This window comes from Aotus nancymaae, unplaced genomic scaffold, assembly GCF_030222135.1.
Source record: "Aotus nancymaae isolate 86718 unplaced genomic scaffold, 86718_ANA_hifiasm-v0.15.2.pri h1tg000002l, whole genome shotgun sequence".
NCBI classification, from domain to species: domain Eukaryota; kingdom Metazoa; phylum Chordata; class Mammalia; order Primates; family Aotidae; genus Aotus; species Aotus nancymaae.
Genome location: NW_026988413.1, coordinates 371,083 through 390,311, shown reverse-complemented (window position 1 = coordinate 390,311; position 19,229 = coordinate 371,083). Strand labels below are relative to the sequence as shown.

The following is a 19,229-nucleotide window of genomic DNA, read 5'->3' as shown; positions in this document are numbered from 1 at the left end:
GTGAAGGGGAAGCATTCACCTCTTACAGGGCCAGAGCAGGAGGCAGAGAGAGAGTGGGGAGGTGCCACACACTTTTAAACAACCAGATCTTGTGAAAACTCAGTATCACAGGAACAGCACCCGGGGGAAATTCACCCCATGATCCAGCCACCTCCCACCAGGTCCCACCTTCAGCACTGGGGACTACATTTCAACGTGAGATTTGCTTGGGGTTACAGATCCAAACCGTATCACTCAGATTGCTGTGTTCATCTCCTTCTTCATTGTAAATTCGATACTAGAACTCTTCATTTTTGAGGTGGGGATATGTTTTAGTTGAATATTTTGAAATACATATTAAAATGTGCAATACAGTCCACATTTAACGCAAGATGTTAAAAGATCTTTTTGATATGCTAACATTTGGGAGCATTAAAACTATGTTTTACTTTTTGTAGTGAGTAAAGTAAGAAATGAAGAGAAAGATGAAGACTCTGAGAGAGGAGATGAAGATAGAGAAAGAAGATACCGAGAAAGAAAGGTATACAAAGCCAGGCCTGGGCAAAGAAAGGTTTTCCAAATGTTGCCAAGTAAAGGATGTGGTGCTTGTTTTTTTTTTTTTTTTTTGAGACAGAGTCTTACTCTGTCGCCCAGGCTGGCATACAGTGATGCGATGTTGGCTCACTGCAACCTCTGCCTCCCGGGTTTAAGAGATTCTCCTGCCTCAGCCTCCTGAGTAGCTGGGATTACAGGCGTGCACCGCCATGCCTGGCTAATTTTTGTATTTTTAGTAGAAATGGGGTTTCACCATGTTGGTCAGGGTGGTCTTGAACTCCTGACTTCATGATCCACCTGCCTGAACCTCCCAAAGTGCTAGGATTACGGGCACGAGCCACTGCGCCTGTCCATAAAGGATGTTTTAAGCATTATTATTAGAAGCATTTTTAGAAGATGTCCTAAGCAGGATTTCAGGCCTGGAAAAGGCCTCCAGCACTATGCATAGTCAGTTTCTTTTCCCCTCACAGTCAAGTGCATTTTTCTGATTCCAAAGGTAATATTTGATTATTTTAGAAAATTTAGAAGATACAAATAAGTGATAAGAAAACAAAAACTATCTAATCCTCACCCATAGGTAAGTATTGATAGTATTTAGGTATATATTTTTCCAGTTCATATACTTATGTATGTATAGCATTGTTTGCTTTAGTTAGATGTTTACTGTTTTATAAATTGTTTAAGTGCAACACATTTTGAGCTTTTCCCTGAGTTAATCCTGTGTTTCTCTGTGTATGGCTGGGTATTTCATGGTGTGGACGTGTTGTTGCTCCTGAGTTAATCCTGTGTTTCTCTGTGCATGGCTGGGTATTTCATGGTGTGGACGTGTTGTTGCTCCTGAGTTAATCCTGTGTTTCTCTGTGCATGGCTGGGTATTTCATGGTGTGGACGTGTTGTTGCTCCTGAGTTAATCCTGTGTTTCTCTGTGCATGGCTGGGTATTTCATGGTGTGGACGTGTTGTTGCTCCTGAGTTAATCCTGTGTTTCTCTGTGCATGGCTGGGTATTTCATGGTGTGGACGTGTTGTTGCTCCTGAGTTAATCCTGTGTTTCTCTGTGCATGGCTGGGTATTTCATGGTGTGGACGTGTTGTTGCTCCTGAGTTAATCCTGTGTTTCTCTGTGCATGGCTGGGTATTTCATGGTGTGGACGTGTTGTTGCTCCTGAGTTAATCCTGTGTTTCTCTGTGCATGGCTGGGTATTTCATCGTGTGGATGTGTTGTTGCTCTTGAGGCACCTGTGCTTCTGGACACTGAGGTTGTTTCTGTGCGTGTGTGTGTTTTATTATAAAGACATCCAGAGGGTATGCTTTTTGGTTCATTCATAATCATTTCCTTATGATTAATTTCTGGAAATGAACTTGCTGGATCAAAGTAAATGTAACTTACCCTATTAGCTTTACATAAAAGTTGTAATGATTTATATCATCAGGACGTAGTTTCTCATGTCCTAAGCAGGAACGCGGCATTATCTTCATTTAAAATTTTTGCTCATTTAGTTCAGAAGAAAACGGCATTTCTGGGCATGTTTAAAAGCAGGTTACTACCTATTGTTAATTACCACCTGCGTACTTTTGCTAAATTTTTTTTTCCTCTTTTTAACATTTTTTTACAGACAGTGTCTTGCTCTGCCACCCAGGCTAGAGTGCAGTGGTGTGATCATAGCTCACTGCAGCCAGGAATTCCTGGGCTCAAGCAATCCTCCCACCTTAGCCTCCTGCGTAGCTGGGACTACAGGTGCACACCACCACACCCAGCCCATTTTAAAATTTTTTGTAGAGATAGGATTTCACCATGTTGTCCAGGCTGGTCTTGAACTCCTGGTCTCAAGTGATCCTCCCACCTCAGCCTCCCAGAGTACTGGGATCAGAGGCCTGCGCCAATGTGCCTGCTGCTGGCTGATTTTTCAGTGGCGCCTTTTACTGGTTTGTAAGAGTACGTGAATAACTCTGCCAGTCATTTATGTTGCTGTTTTTGGCTTGTTTTGAATTTGACCTGGGGGATTTTTATTTTTGGAAGTAAGTTAAAAATTGTGAAGTAGCTGGGTCTGTGCTGTTACTAGGTCTGTTGTTGATGGAATACTTTCTCCACAGCCAAGTTACATGAGTTGTCACCTGTGTTTTTTCTTGATCTTTAACTGTTTTTTAAAAAAGTGTTAAGGCTGGATGTGGTGACTCATGCTGGAATCCCAGCACTTTGGGAGGCCGAGGTGGGTGGATCACAATGTTAGGAGATTGAGACCATTCTGGCTAACATGGTGAAACCGTGTCTCTACTAAAAATACAAAAATTAGCTGGGTATTGTGTCACACACCTGTAATCCAGCTACTCGGGAGGCTGAAGCAGGAGAATCGTTTGATCCCAGGGAGGCAGAGGTTGCAGTGAGCCAAGACTGTGTCACTGCACTTCAGCCTGGGCAACAGAGTGAGACTCCATCTCAAATAAAACAAAAATTAATTCTCTGGAGTTTATTTTGGTGACTGGTGTGAAGCAGTTCTCTAACTTCACAGCTGAAGCGTTTGGTCAGGGAGGGCATTCGCAGGTTCATCTTTAGGAAGGTCACCCTGGCAAAGATGAGTAGAGTGGATGGAAGTTGGGGAGAAGTGAGGGAGATGAGTGAGGAGAATGTTGGATCTACAGGAGGTCCCCAGGGAACTGAGATATGCGGAGGGTGCCATAGACAGGGAGTCTAGTGGTCCCTGATGGGGGCAAGCAGAGGAGACTCGGTGTCTTTCAGGACAGGGACGGGCACGCACTGGGGTCTGTTGAGCGTGATGTCAGGGCTCCAAGAACTAAGAGTGTGTCCTGCAGCTTAGCATGAAGATGACCACTGGTTCCCTGAGCATCCACAGTGATTTTAGTCACAGAGATGGCTAAATGCTGGTCCCATTTTCAAGACTCTCCATCTGCATGGTAGTAATTAGGAGAACGAGTGATGTACCGTGTCCATGTGAGAGATGTGGCAGCTTTGTGCTGTCGTACTCACCGGAGAGGGCGACTCCCAGAGAGGTCGGAGCATTCCCAGGAGGGATCCTGGGGCTGGCAGGGCTTAGGCTGAGGGCCACAAACAAGCATGAGGGATGAGGCGTGGAGGTCAGGAGGGCCGACTGTGAGTGCCGGGCGCCATGTGTGGAGGTCAGGAGGGCCGACTGTGAGTGCCGGGCGCCATGTGTGGATGTCGGGAGGGCCGACTGTGAGTGCCGGGCGCCATGTGTGGAGGTCGGGAGGGCCGACTGTGAGTGCCGGGCGCCATGTGTGGAGGTCGGGAGGGCCGACTGTGAGTGCCGGGCGCCATGTGTGGAGGTCGGGAGGGCCGGCTGTGAGTGCCGGGCGCCATGTGTGGATGTCGGGAGGGCCGACTGTGAGTGCCGGGAGCCATGTGTGGATGTCAGGAGGGCCGACTGTGAGTGCCGGGCGCCATGTGTGGATGTCAGGAGGGCCGACTGTGAGTGCCGGGCGCCATGTGTGGATGTCAGGAGGGCCGACTGTGAGTGCCAGGCGCCATGTGTGGAGGTCGGGAGGGCCGGCTGTGAGTGCCGGGCACCATGTGTGGAGGCATTGCTTTCTCTGTGGGAGCGAGGTGACCAGACCGCAGAGTGTTGAACTGTGTGGCGATGGGGTGGCACCAGTGTCTGACTGTGGACCATGTTATGAATAGCGTTTTTCCTTACAGAAGGGTAACATTAAGTTTTCAGCAATGTGTCTGGCAGTGGGATTGAGGAGTGAGGGGGGCAGTGGTAGTTCTGTACTTTTTCCTGCTTTTATTGTGAAATTTACAAAGACAGCACAGTCGTCCCTTGGTGTCCATGGGGGAAAGGGCTCCAGGACCCCCTCAGGTACCAAAATCAGTGAATACTCAAGTACCCAATATAAAATAGTGTAGTGTCTGCATATAACCTACACACATCCTCCTGGATGGTTTAAATCATCTCTAGATTAATTAAAATCTCTAATGCAATATAAATGCCACATAAATGGTCATTACTGTTTAGGGTGTAATGACAAGGAAAAGGTCTGTACCTGTTTAATACAGACACAATTTTCTTTGAATATTTTGATTTGGGGTTGGTTGGATCCATTGTTGCAGAACCCACAGATAGGGAGGGCTGGCTGCACGCCTATTTTATGCGCTCATGCGTTTCTCAACTTAGGTTTTACAGCTGCAGTACGGAGACAGCAAAGACAACCCTCTCAAGTACTGGCTTTATAAAGGAGAAGGTGAGAGGAGACACAGGAAGCCCAGAGAGCCAGATCAAGACAAGAAACCCCGGGAAAAAAGCAGCACAAGGGAAAGAAGAGAGAAGTATTCAAAAGAGAAAAGTCATTCATTTTCTGACAAAGAAGGCGAAAGACGTAAAGAAAAGCGACACAAAGAAGGTCTTCATCTGGATGAGGAGAGGCACCGAAGCCACATGGATAGAAAAGAGAGATTGGTGAAAGAAGAGCACAAGAAAAGAGAATCCAAGGTACCCCTTCCGACGCTTCGTTGCCTTAACAGCCGCCCTGAGGTTAGCGCCCTCAGAGGAGCGTGACTGTGTCATGTCATCAGACGAGATTGAGATTTGTGGCCTGTAGTATTAGTTTAGGAAAAGCCTGACTCAAGTCTTTATCATATGGTTAGACAGATCACTGATCTCCTAAGAAATGTGATGTCAAATATTTTGATTATATTGTGAACTTACTTTTAACAGATGTTTGGAAATCTATCATAAAATTTTGAAATTTGGCCGAGTGTGGTGGCTCACGCCTGTAATCCCAGCACTTTGGGAGGCGGGCGGATCATCTAAGGTCAGGTGTTGGAGACCAGCCTGACCAACATGGTGAAATCCTGTCTCTACTAAAACTACAAAAATTAGTCTGGGATGGTGGTGTGTGCCTGTGATCCCAGCTACCCGGGAGGCTGAGGCAGGAGAATTGCTGGAACCTGGGAGGCAGAGGTTGTAGTGAGCCGAGATTACGCCATTGCACTCCAGCCTGGGTGACAAAAAAATGTCTCTCAAAAAAAAAAAATTTGAAATTTAACTTTAAAAAGGAAGCTGATAGGTTTTAAAGTGGAAATTAAGTTAATAATTCTGCAAACATTTCAACCAGAATAGGTGTAAGTTTGCAAAAAAGCAAAACAAAACAACACCGTAAAAGCATTGATTGCAGAGGATTTAGTTCCCTCCCAGGTCTGTTAATTTCATCTCTGTACTTAGAATTTTCCTAGACGTGGTCTAGCATCTTTTGTTCTCATGAGTGTGCTTTTTGCTGCTCTGTTTTTACAGAATCTGAAGCTAATATGATTTTATTCTCTTATTTCTTGGTGATGTTTCCTTTAAGGTGGTAGTGAAATCTTTGCAAGGGTCAGGTGATATCTGAGGCTAGGGGAGAGTCAAGCCTTCAGGGATGAGACTAGTAGGCCTCAGCAGAAGCCCGGGACTCGGATCTCCTGATACGAATTGACACAGCTGAGGAAATGAACGTATTGCTGGTGGCCCCTGCAGTGTTTACTGTAGGCCTCAAAAGCCAGTGGTTTAAAACTGGGAGCACTGAGACCAAGAAGCAGTCATGTTAAGAGCAGAAGCTGCCTGGCTCCCGGCCGTCTCAGCTGCTACTGGCTCTGTCCTGCATGGGGTCTGAGTCCTTTAAACTCCTTTGCCTTTGCCCTGGGGCCTTCTCTCACTGGGACCCCACTGTCTCCCGCAGCCCATGGTCTCCGTTTATATCAGAGTGTTGGCCATGCTTCTTAGCAGGTTTGAGGCAGTGCCAGTTCTGCTTCCCACGTCTACGGTGTCGAAAGCCCGTGAACTCCCCTCTAGTCAACCACATGGAAGGTTAGATGAGGTGGTCACTGACAGAGAAGCACCTCCTGGAGGACGGATCCTCATTCTTTTTGTGTTTAGATCTCTTTCCCTAGATTAGAACTTCATCATTTTCCCCAATGTTGTATTATGAACATTTTGAAACATACAGCAAAGTCAAGGTAAATTTCCAGTGAACACTCACTCCTGTACCCACAGCTTAGATCCCACCACTCACCTGTTATTGAATGTGACTATTCTCCATTCCCTAGATCAAGTTTAATTACCGAAGTGACTTGCTTAGGTTACATTTGCTTACTTATACCCAGAAATGTCTTTCTGGACATAGATTTGGCTTTTATTAAAGGTGGATGTGAAAAATTGTCCATGAAGAACATTATTCTGCATCTTTGTAAAGTCACTGCCTTCAAATTAGTCCCAGAAGAAAGATTATTCAGATGACCGACATTTTCTTTTTAAGACAAGTTGTTCCTATCTGAGTGGCTCCTGTGTGGTGGGCACTGTTCTAGTGTTAAGGATACAGCTGTGAACAAAACAAAAATTACTGTTCTTATGGTGCTTATGTTGTGTTGGAGAAGCCATAGAATAAAGAACTACCAAAAAAAAAATTAAATATTAGATAGGCGTATTGGCTCATACCTGTAGTCTCAGCTACTCAGGAGGCTGAGGTGGGAGGATCTCTTTAGCCCAAGAGTTCAACACCAGCCTGGGCCATATAGTGAGATTCCATCTCCATCAAAATAAAAAAAAAATTAGACAGACATGGTGGCACACGCCTGTATTCCCAGCTATTACCGAGGCTGAGGTGGGAGGATCACTTGAGCTGAGGAGGTCAGGGCTGCAGTGAGCTGTGATCGTATCGCTGCAGTCCAACCTGGGTGGTAGAGTAAGACGTTGTCTTAAAGGAAAAAAGAAAAGAGGCCAGGTGTGGTGGCTCACGCCTGTAATCCCAGCACTTTGGGAGGCCGAGGCAGGTGGATCACTTGAGACCAGGAGTTTGAGACCAGCCTGGCCAACATAGTGAAACCCTGTCTCTATTTTAAAAAAGTAGAAAAATGGTGGCTCATGGCTGTAATCCCAGCACTTTAAGAGGCCAAGGCAGGTGGATCACGAGGTCAGGAGATTGAGACCATCCTGGCCAACATGGTGAAACCCGGTCTCTACTACAAATACAAAAATTAGCTGGGTGTGGTGGCACACACCTGTAGTCCTAGCTACTCCAGAGGCTGAGGCAGGAAAATTGCTTGAACCTGGGAGGCAGAGGTTGCAGTGAGCTGAGATTGTGCCACTGCACTCCAGCATGGGGGACAGAAAGAGCCTTCATCTCAAAAAAAAAAAAAAAAAGAAATGAACAGATAAATGATACAACGTCAGGAATGGTGATCGAGTGTTGTATAATCAAAGTTTTCCTTTACATTGACTTGTAGAAATTCAAAACTTTTGAGTACTTTTGGTACTCAAAATTAGTATCACCTTTTGGATATTCAGCTGAGTACTCTGTTAAGGTACTATTTGATGTAATTATCCTGTGGTTACCATAAAGTGCAAGGGGCACTGTTAATAATTACGCCAGGAGGTCGGGCACAGTGGCTTACGCCTGTAATCCCAGCACTTTGGGGGCTAAGGTGGGCAGATCACGAGGTCAGGAGTTCGAGACCAACCTGGCCAGTATGGTGAAACCCTGTCTCTACTAAAAATACAAAAACTAGCTGGGCATGGTGGTGGGCACCTGTAATCCCAGCTACTCGGGAGGCTCAGACATAATTGCTTGAACCTGGGAGGCAGAGGTTGCAGTGAGCTGAAGATCATGCCATTGCATTCCAGCTTGGGTGACAGAGCAAGACTTTGACTCAAAAGAAAAGAAAAATTATGCCAGGACAGCAGATATAACTGGAACTGTTCCCAGGGTTGGATGTTCTCTGTGATTATCTCTCACTTTCTCTGTATAATTTTTTTTTCTTTTTCTTTTCTTTTTTTTTTTTTTGAGACTAAGTCTCACTGTATCACCCAGGCCGCAGTGCAGTGGTGCGATCTTGGCTCACTGCAACCTCCACCTCCTGGGTTCAAGTGATTCTCCTGCCTTAGCTTCCTGAGTAGCTGGGATTACGGGCGTGTGTCACCAAGCCTGGATAATTTTTTATTTTTATTTTTAGTGGAGACAGGGTTTCGCTATGTTGGCCTTGCTGGTCTTGAACTCCTGACCTCAGGTGATCTGCCTGCCTCAGCCTCCCAAAGTGCTGGGATTACAGGCATAAACCACAGTGCCCAGCCTCTATATGATTTTTGGCCCATGATTTAAATTAGAATTATGTAACTGTTATTGTAAGCTTCCTCCAGTTATCAGTTAGCGATAGAAAGGGTATGAGTAAGTGTAATAAATATATGACATGTTCTTCTAAGCCTCCTGACCAGCGACTTCTATAATAGAAGAATCCAGTGACCTCCTCTCTTTGTTAGCCTCTCAGCTACACTTTTATCTTTTTTAAAAACATGTTTTTTAGAGATGGGTTCTTGCTGTGTTGCCTAGGCTGGTCTTGAACTCCTGGCCTCAAGTGATCCTCTTATCTCAGCCTGCCAAACGGATGGGATTAGGATGTGAGCCTCCATGCCCACTATACTTTTATCTTTTTGAAGATTGGATTGTCTCCTTTCTGTTTCTGGAAGCAGTGGCTTCAAATATCAGTTGTAAATATCTGTTTCCCGCCCAGGACTCTCCTATCCAAGTGTTAGTCCTGAGGGACTGCGTGAGGAGGCCACAGGAATTTGACAACACCGTGCTGAAGTTTGTCTCAGCTCTGCCGTTTGCAGGCCATCTGGGTGAACAGCGTTACCAGCCTCCCTGTGTGGTCGGTGATGGGAGAGTCACAGAATGCTTCTCCTGGCCCCACGTGCAGCCTGACTGGCTGCCGTCACCACAGCCAGGGTCCCCCATGCTGTGCACTGCTTGCCCACCACCTGGGTCTAATTCTTAGCGTTAACTTGATTACTGTTTTTTCCTTCCTTCTTTATATCTGGTTAGTCAGTAAATCATAATGTTTCCTATCCAGCACTAGTGATTTTATTTTTTTCCCATTCCAATTTATTTTATGGACCACAACACATTGTTCTGTTAAACATTATACTTTTTTCTAATTAATTTTGTTAATTTTTTTTTAAGATAGAGTATTGCTTTGTTGCCCAGGCAGGAGTACAGTGGTGTGATCGCAACTCACTGCAACCTCTGCCTCCTGGGTTTAAGCAATTCTCCTGCCTCAGCCTTCTGAGTAGCTGGGACTACAGGCGCACACCACCACGCCCAGCTAATTTTTGTATTTTTAGTAGAGATGGGGTTTCACCATGTTGGCTAGGCTTGTCTCAAACTCCTGACCTCAAGCGGTTCGCCCACCTTGGCCTCCCACAATGCTGGGATTACAGTTGTGAGCCATTGCACTTGGCCTTGGAAAGATGTTTAAATATACGGAAATATAAAAAATAAGACAAAAAATTACATATGATCCCAGACTCAGATAATTTATTTTATTTGTTTATATTCTAGCCATCATTTTTTCTATGTGTAAATGAACTTTGTACAAATGTAGAATTGGAATTATGCTGAACTTTTCTCTTTGTTCTGGAAATACTTTTCAGTGCAGGGATATGTAGTGGCCGTCTGGCTTTCCACCATGTGGTCATAGCCCTCCTCTACTTAGGAGCATCCTGATGCTAACATTTAGGTTATTAACATCTTAAAAAATTATTAATTACTCTGTTGAACAGGTTGAAAATTGAGATATATCTCGTTGTCTAAGAATAATTTCAGTTTTTTTTAATACCTGCAGGAATAGGATAAGAGTAATATATATATATATATATATATATTTTTGAGATAGGGTGTTGCTCTTCACCCAGGCTGAAGTACAGTAGCCTGAACACGGCTCACTGAAGCCTCCACCTCCGGGGCTCACGTGATCCTCCTGCTTGAGCCGCCTGAGTAGCTAAGACCATAGGTGTGCACCACCATGCCTGGCTAACTTTTTAAAAACAATTTTTTATAGAGATGAAGTCTCACTATGTTGCCCAGGCTGGTCTTGAACTCCTTGGCTCAAGTAATCCTCCTGCCTCAACCTCCCAAAGTGCTGGGATTACAGGCATGAGCCACTGTGCCTGGCCAGAATGGTTTAGTAGAAGTAGAATTGATAGGTCGGAGAAGTGTTTGAACATTGTGAACCCTTTTTAATGGCCTCTGATGCAGGTTGCATCCTTCCTTCTGAACTGATCTCTTAGATGGTGGTTCAACTCCGTAGTTCTTCTGCTCTGTGCTTCTTATGATTGCTCCCAGGCCTGGAATGTTCTCCCTCCAGAGGTGGACTTTCTCCACCACCCCCAGGCATCTTCACCTGGGGGAACGGATGGGTCCCGACATGCTGCACTTTACACGGAGAGCTCATTCAACTCTGTGTCTCTCTTCAAACAAGCCACCTGCATATGTTGATTTACAGTCTAACAGTTTTAATTTTATTTTCAAAATTCACTTGTTAGAAAAAAGTTTTTTTCCTGTGGGTACATGAATCTGTGAAGTAGCTGTATTTTATACATTTGAAAGTTTATCATTTTAAGCAGTGTAAGGAACTAGTCAGATGTATCTGTAAATAATGTGTTGCTTTTGTGAAATGAATGACTAATTCCTTGGGTAATATATAATCACCTTTTCATATATACTTTTATCCATTTTCTTTACATTTAATTATCTAATTTACTAAAATTGTTGGTAAAAGTAGTTACTTTAAAGATACTTGTGTAGATGCTATTGTTAAATTTTGAATCCATGCTTATTTTATGGGGTGCTTACTTCATTCTGATATGGTAATAAATGATTATGGAATTATTCTTTTGTTTGATAGAACGGTGAACACAGAAATCGAGGTGCAAGCTCAAAAAGAGATGGGACCAGCAGCCAGTAAGGAGTGGGTGCCCTGTGGTCGAGCTTTACGTGTGCCGCTCTCGTGGAAGGATTGGGTGCCCTGTGGTCGAGCTTTACGTGTGCCCCTCTCGTGGAATGCTTCAGCAGGGAATTTTTTGTATTGGTTCCAGTGATGGCCAGTTCTTGGGAATAAGTTATAGATATACTTCATTTTCTTTAGATTTTACCCCTTAGTCCCTCCAAATGGGTTGGTATGTTTTAGGAATACTAGAGGAGCTTGGAAACTTACTAGCTTTTTTTGCCCTTTTAAGTTAATTATATTTATTTTTATTTTTTCATTTTAATATTGCTTATTGCCTCAGGATCTATTTTTGATCTTTTTAATATTTGTTCATGCAAAATTAGAAAACTGATGCTCACTTTGGGGAGAATAATTCACTTGGGAGTCTCTCAGTGTGCCTGAAGCTAAAGCACCCACAGGTGGGTGGTTTTGCCCCTTTTACATGGCCTGAGCTAACTCATTCCGGAGTTCACAGCCACTAAAAACAGGACGTGCCAGCAAGCCCCCCTCTGCCCACTGTTTGTCGGTTGTGAACACAAAGCAGAGAACTTTCCACCCTCAGGCCTTGGCAGAGACTCCCAGAGTGGGGGTGGGGGCCAGCTTTGCTTGGAATTTCCAGCCTACCTCTTTCTTGCAGTGTTGGGTGGCTTTTTGCTAAAACAAAGATAATTCCTGTGTTGTATGGGTTTTGCAAAGAGCATCAATTAATAGGAGTTTATGTATAAACTTTTTTTTTTTTTTTTTTGAAACAGTCTCCCTTTGTTGCAAAGGCTGGAGTGTAGTGGTGTGATCTCTGCTCACTGCAACCTCCACCTCCCAGGTTCAAGCTTTTCTTCTGCCTCAACTTCTGGCTAGCTGGAACTACAGGCACGCACCAGCATGCTGGCTAATTTTTGCATCTGTAGTAGAGATGGGGTTTTGCCATGTTGGCCAGGCTGCTCTTGAACTCCAGGCCTCAAGTGACCCATCTGCCTTGGCCTCGCAAAGTGCTGGGGTTATAGGTGTGAGCCACTGCTTCTGGCCTAAACTCTCATTTTATATATAAGCCCTATAATTTAATTTGTTCTTTCTGACAGTCATATTTTGTAATCCTTTTTCGAAGATTAGAAAACCCGGGTTATAAATGTCTTACCCAAAGTTTTACAAGTTTGGGCAAAGCTAGCATTTAAACCTAGGGGTCAATTCCTGGATTTTATACTACATGTCCACTAGAAGGCACAAGAAGACTTTTTTGCTCAATTCTGTATTTTTGTTAAATCACATGGTATATTGGTATGAATGAAAGCTTAAAAATTGAGAATCAGTTTGATGTTTTGCAAATCTTTATTTTAGGTCCTAACAAACATGAAATATGAAAAAATAAAACATATTTGAAGATGTCTTTCTTTTAGAAATATTATATTAAATATAAAACCGTATTTCAGATAGACTAATAAAATTATAGAAAATTTCTAGAACTTTTTTTTTTTTTTTTTTTTTGAGATGGAGTCTTACTCTGTTGCCCAGGCTGGAGTGCAGTAACATGATCTCTGCTCACTGCAACCTCTTCCTCCCTGGTTCAAGCAATTCCCCTGCCTCAGCCTCCTGAGTAGCTGGGATTACAGGTGTGCACCACCACGTCTGGCTAATTTTTTTGTATTTTTAGTAGAGATGAGGTTTCACCATGTTGGCCAGGCTGGTCTCGAGCTTCTGACCTCAGGCATTCTGCCTGCCTTGGCCTCCCTGAGTGCCTGGTGTGAGCCACCGCGCCTGGCTGAGAACTCTTAAAGGATGCAGATTTGCACTCACACACAAATTTGGTAAAACACGTAATTTCTTCTCTGGAAGGTATTTTCTGTCTTGAATTATGCTGAAATAGTAAAAATGTTAGGAAGACTTTAACATTTATTGCTCTAATAAAACATGCTTTGCTAACCTGAAACGGTTTTTTGTAAAAAATTATTTTTAGAGAAAGCGTCTTGCTTTGTTGCCCAAGCTGGAGTGCAGTGGCACAATCATGGCTTACCGCAGCTTCAAACTCCTGGTCTCAAGCAATTATCCCCCCTCAGCCTTGCGAGCAGTTGAGACTACAGGCATGCGTCACCATGCCAGGCTGATGTTTTGTTTTTGTAGAGATGGGGTGTCTACTCTGTTGTCCAGGCTGGTTTCAAACTCCTAGCCTCAAGTAGTCCTCCTGCCTCAGCTTCCCAAATAGCTGGGATTACAGCTGCAAGCCGTCACTCCTGGATCATATCAAAATATTGTTAAGAGCTTTCACTGATACAGAAAGTGTTTTATTTTTTAAAAGTCGTCATTTAAAAGTGATTTTGATTTTGATTATGTTTGCTTTCCAGGCATGCCGAGAATTTAGTAAGGAATCATGGAAAAGATAAAGATTCGAGACGGAAGGTAAGGCCGTGACTGAGGATCTGTCGATTTTATGGTACATCCAGAGCAGCCATGGTCTTAGTTTGGGCTTCCCCTGGAAAGCAGAGCCTGAGACAGGGCCCATTTGCAGGTGGCTTATTTGAGTCTTGATCCCAGAAGGCACACTAGAGACTCACTTTAGGCGAGAAGATGCAAATAGATGGAAAGTGAAAAAGCGAGTGAAGAGAATCTATATCAAGTTTATGAGAGGACTGGACTGGCTGTACTAATATCAGTTAAAATGGATTTTGAGACAGAAAGTGTTATTAGAGAGAGAGACAGTTCAGAATGACCAAATAATTAGTTCAGCAAGGAGATAGAACAATTGTAAATGGATATTTACCTAACAAGAGGGCCCCAAAACACAAGCAAAAACTGACAGAATTGAAGGGAGAAATAGACAGTTCACAATAAGAGTAACTTCTAGCGCCCTACTTCCAATATTGGACAATATTTTATGGTAACAAATCAGGTAATTTAGATGAAAGGACAAATTCCTAGAGACTATCAATTACTAAAACTGCTTCAAGAAGCAATAGCCTGAATAGACCTATAGTAAGTCAAGAAATTGTGTTTGTGCTAAGAATCTCCCCACAAAGTAGCTGAGGCTCCGATGGCTTCTCTGGCAAATTCTTCCAAGCGCGTGTTATTAATGGACACTGTAATCCCTCTCCTTGCGTAATTGTTCCCATACGCTGAGCTACCTTGTGGCACTTAGTCGTGCAGGGGGAGAATCGTCCCCTCTGCTGCTCTTTGCGTTTAGCACAGGAGCGTTTCTCCACAGACTTCATTATCTCCACCAGCTCCATTAGTGTCCTAAGAGCAGTCTTCATCATGATTACTTAGTAACTGTAAAGGGGCACCCTGTGGAGTTGGGAGTATTATCAAACCATTTTCCTGTTTTTGTTTTGTTATTATAGACAATGTGGCACGCATATTTTGGCTTCTATGAATTATTTCTGGAGAATAATTTTTTTTTGATATCTGAAATGCATGACCTTGAGTAATCATATTTAACAATTTTGTACCATATGTATAATATATATACCATATATATGGTATGTAAATTTTGTACCATATATATATATATATATATATATATATATATTTTTTTTTTTTCTTTTTTTGAGATGGAGTCTTGCTGTTTTGCCCAGGCTGGAGTGCAGTGACACGATCTCAGTTCACTGCAACCTCCGCCTCCAGGGTTCAAGTGATTCTCCTGCCTCAGCCTCCTGCGTAGCTGGGGTCACAGGCATGTACCCTCATACCCAGCTAATTTTTGTATTTTTAGTAGAGATTAGGTTTTGCCATGTTGGCCAGGCTGGTCTCGAACTACTGATCTCAGGTGATCCCCCTGCTTTGGCCTCCCAAAGTGCTGGGATTATACGTAAGAGCCTCTGTGCTCAGCCTTCATGCCGTATTTTTATGAATTGCTTTATTCTATATCCATACATGAACACATGATTTTACATAAGTTACACAGCACCTGTGGTTTTGACATGGCTATGTTTGGTTAATTTTGGTGGTGGTGGTGGTGGTTATATTGCTTATTATCTGGCTGCAGCCACAGACTGACCACAGAAAAAAAGACTTACAAATATTTCTTCTTACATGGTCTTTTATAGTCATACATTGATAGGTATATTTGGGAGTTTGGAAGCGAGTTTTAAACATTTACACACACACACACACACAGAGTGGCCTCCCGTTTTTCTCAGTTAATTGGGGAATTTGGGAGTTTGGAAGCCAGTTTTAAGCATTTACACACACACACACACACACACACACACACACACACACTCAGTGGCCTCCAGTTTTTCTCAGTTAATTGGGGAAATCCCTCCAGTTTGGATGATACAGATCCTCCTCATTTTTTGGTGGTACATTTCTTGAAGTGGAATTGTGGAGCTATTGGATTAAAACATACAGATTTTCCTATTTTCCTAATGTCTCCCAATTTTTTCTCTAAGCTCCAGATTGGCATTGTTCACTAGAATTATAATGTGAGCCACGTTTAGAATTTAAAATTTAAAATTTTATTTTTATTAAAAAAATAATAGGCCAGGTGTTTGAGACCAGCCTGGGCAACGTAGGAAGCCCTCATCTATATAACAGCAGCAACAACCAAAAAATTGGAAAAAGTCCCGGTGTGGTGGCTCACACCTGTAATTCCAGCACTTTGAGAGGCCGAAGCAAGTGGATCACTGGAGGTCAGGAGTTGGAGAGCAGCCTGACCAACATGGTGAAACCCCATCTTTACTCAAAATACAAAGATTAGCTGGGCATGGTGGTGGACTCCTGAAAAATTCAGAGTTGATTGTGAATGTATCTAACAACTCATTTTGGCTTATGATTAGATCCTGTATTTGTTTTTCTTTTTTGGAGATGGAGTCTTGCTCTGTTGCCCAAGCTAGAGTGCAGTGGCATGATCCCGGCTCACTGCAACCTCTGCCTCCCAGGTTCGAGTGATTCTCCTGCCTCAGCCTTCCATGTAGCTGGGATTACAGGTGCCCGCCATCACACCTGCCTAATTTTTTTATTTTTTTAGTAAAGACGAGGTTTCACCTTCTTAGACACGTTGGTCTCAAACTCCCGACCTTGTGATCCGCCCCCCTCCCCTCCCACAGTGCTGGTGTGAGCCCCTGTGCCCAGCCTAGATCCCGTATTTTATAGCAGCAACAATGAATTTATGTTGGTTCAAGATAACTAGTAGCCTTTATGGAGTGCCTACTATGTGCCAGAATAGTTTTCTGGATACATGGAAAGTTCTTTTTCTGTTTTCTTCATGAATAATACATTATATTGTCAACAGTTTTAGACACTGCCTAGTTTTGGGGAGTGACTTTTTTTTTTTTTTTTTTGAGACGGAGTTTCGCTCTTGTTACCCAGGCTGGAGTGCAATGGCGCGATCTCTGCTCACCGCAACCTCCGTCTCCTGGGTTCAGGCAATTCTCCTGCCTCAGCCTCCTGAGTAGCTGGGATTACAGGCACGCGCCACCATGCCCAGCTAATTTTTGTATTTTTAGTAGAGACGGAGTTTCACCATGTTGGCCAGGATGATCTCGATCTCTTGACCTCGTGATCCACCTGCCTCGGCCTCCCAAAGTGCTGGGATTACAGGCGTGAGCCACCGCGCCCGGCCCCTGTGTGTTCTTTTTTCTAGTCCTCTCATTGCTACTGTGAATCAGGTGCTGTAGTTCTTATTTTTCAGAAGGGAAAGCCAAGGCACAGAGGGGTGAAGTTACTTGCTCTCAGTCACACAGTGTGTAAGCCACCAAGCTGGGACCCACTTCCCAGGGTGTTAGCTTCACAGGCTGTGTACCTGTCTGCTGAGGGCTGGCAGGCTCTGTGGGGGTGCTGCATGGCTTGTGTATATCCCCTAGAGTCCCACCTGTGTTCTGGCTGATGGGGCTATTCTCTCTCCATTAGCATGGCCACGAAGAAGCCTCATCCGTGTGGTGGAAGCTGGGCCAGAGGCTGGGAGGCGAGGAAACTGTGGTAAGGAGAGTACATCTTTTCGTAGTTTTGCAGTCCTGTCCCAGCAGACAGACTTCCACTCACATTTCCTTGCTTTTCTGCCAGCATTTTATGAATGATTATTGTCCCTTTTAGATAGCAGAACATGAGTATGAAGGGACTGGTGAGATTTTAATATGAAATTCATACTTGCACTTGTTTGAAGTCCTTGGTCGTGTTGAAAGCAGTCTTGGTTGTGGGGGTCAAGGAATGTAACTGGGTTGTGTGCACACCGTCAGGTACCATAGACTCTTCCTGGAAGAGGATAAGATTTTGCAGAGATTGGAGGGAAGTGGTTTAGGGTGAAAGAACAGACACCCTTCTCATTGTTGCTCTGTAAGTTGAAGACAGCGGGGAGATTTGAAGACAGCTGATCGAGAAATCACGAAAGACATGATCCAAGCCATAGTTGATGAGAATTATACAGAGTTACAAGTAATTTGCAGAATGTATATGCAAAACCGGGGAGATCAAGGAAATACGACTATCCTCATATGAGGGGAAAATTGAGGACGGGGCCTCTGTAGAACGTAGTGCAGAGCTTGATGGAATAGCACGTGGGGCTCTCCTCAGGGCAGGTGAACTCCTGGTGATGGGACTTTCTTGTTCCTTCCCAGCAGTCTGTCCCCCAGTGTGGTTCTAGCTCTGTACAGAAGTGACGGTGTCCGCTCCACACCCCACTGTCTCCTCACCTGGCTGAGTGCCTGGCGCACACTAGGTGTGTTTTAAGTGTTTGCAGAGTGGATGAATTGTAGTTTCAGAATCCTGGCAAGACATAGGACGTGATTCAGAGCCACTGTGTCTACTGAGTTGAACAAGAATAAGAAATGTAATGCTATTAGTTTTTGTTTAAGATTCCTGTTTTTGTTGTTCTTATCAATCAGCAGGTGTTGTATTTATTGGGACAATAAATGTAGTGTCTATTATTTAATGTACAGTGACTTTATATGACAGTGTGCCAGGAGGACCTTATTTTTTATAAGACTTCATTATTTTTTATTTTGTATTTATTTTGAGACAGGGTCTTGCTCAGTTGCCCAGGCTGGGGTGCAGTGGTCTGATCATAGCCCAATACAGCCTCAAACACTTGGGCTCAAGCAGTTCTGCCTTAGCCCTCTGAGTAGCTGGGACCATAGGCATGAGACGCTGCTCCTGGCTAAGACTATCCCACTTCCCAAATAGGGTGTCTTTGCCTCCCATCCCTTGTATTCTTGCTGTCATTCATTTCACTTATGTATAAGCAGACATAAGCATATCATCCCTTGGTATTGGCCCAGGATAGGTTCCTGGATCCCCTGTGGATACTAAAATCTGCAAGTGCTCAAGTTCCTTAATAAAGTGGCATAGGATTTGTGTATAACCTATGCATGTTCTCCCATGTACTATCTCTAGATTGTTTAGAATACCTAATGCAATGTAAATGCTATGTAAATAGTGGTTATACTATATTTAAAATTTGTGTTTTTTCTTGTTACTGTTATTTTTATTTTTCCAAATATTTTTGGTCTGTGGTTGGTTGAATCTGTGGATGTGGAACCCACAGATAAGGAAGGCTAATTATACATATACATACACAGACACACACACAGATAAATACCTAAGCATACATAATTGAATAAATTTTTATTACTATTATTTTGAACAAACTGTTACCTGTTAGATCAATTAAGAAAAAGAAAAGTAAGAGTTATTTCCCTCTACTTATTTCTTCTTCCATTCTCTTCGTTTCTTTATGTAGACCCAAGTTTCTGACCTGTATTATTTTCCTTCTGACATGGTTTGGCTGTGTCCCTACCCAAATCTCAACTTGATTTGTATTTCCCAGAATTCCCACATGTTGTAGGAGGGACCCAGCGGGAGGTAATGGAATCATGGGAGCCAGTCTTTCCCATGCTATTCTTGTGATAGTAAGTCTCACGAGATCTGATGGGTTTATCAGGGATTTCCGCTTTTGCCTCTACCTCATTTTTCTCTTGCTGCTGCCACGTTAAGAAGTGCCTTTTGCCTCCTG

General features: G+C 43.6%; 1 protein-coding gene across 7 annotated transcripts in view; it reads left to right on the top strand.

The window, feature by feature from the left end:
• DYNC2I1 (dynein 2 intermediate chain 1) overlaps nt 1–19,229 on the top strand; it is a 115,448-nt gene that overhangs the window by 28,007 nt on the left and 68,212 nt on the right. For 6 of the 7 annotated variants that reach the window (XR_010338794.1, XR_010338799.1, XM_064366636.1 and 3 more), the window contains 5 exons: nt 438–520; nt 4,683–5,039; nt 11,216–11,271; nt 13,630–13,684; nt 17,132–17,200. Coding sequence is in view for 5 of the 7 variants with exons in the window: in XM_064366636.1 (XP_064222706.1) it covers nt 438–520; nt 4,683–5,039; nt 11,216–11,271; nt 13,630–13,684; nt 17,132–17,200 (620 nt within the window). In the remaining 2 variants the exon portion in view is untranslated. The remainder of the gene's footprint in view (nt 1–437; nt 521–4,682; nt 5,040–11,215; nt 11,272–13,629; nt 13,685–17,131; nt 17,201–19,229) is intronic. The other variant, XM_064366613.1, reaches the window with a different exon arrangement.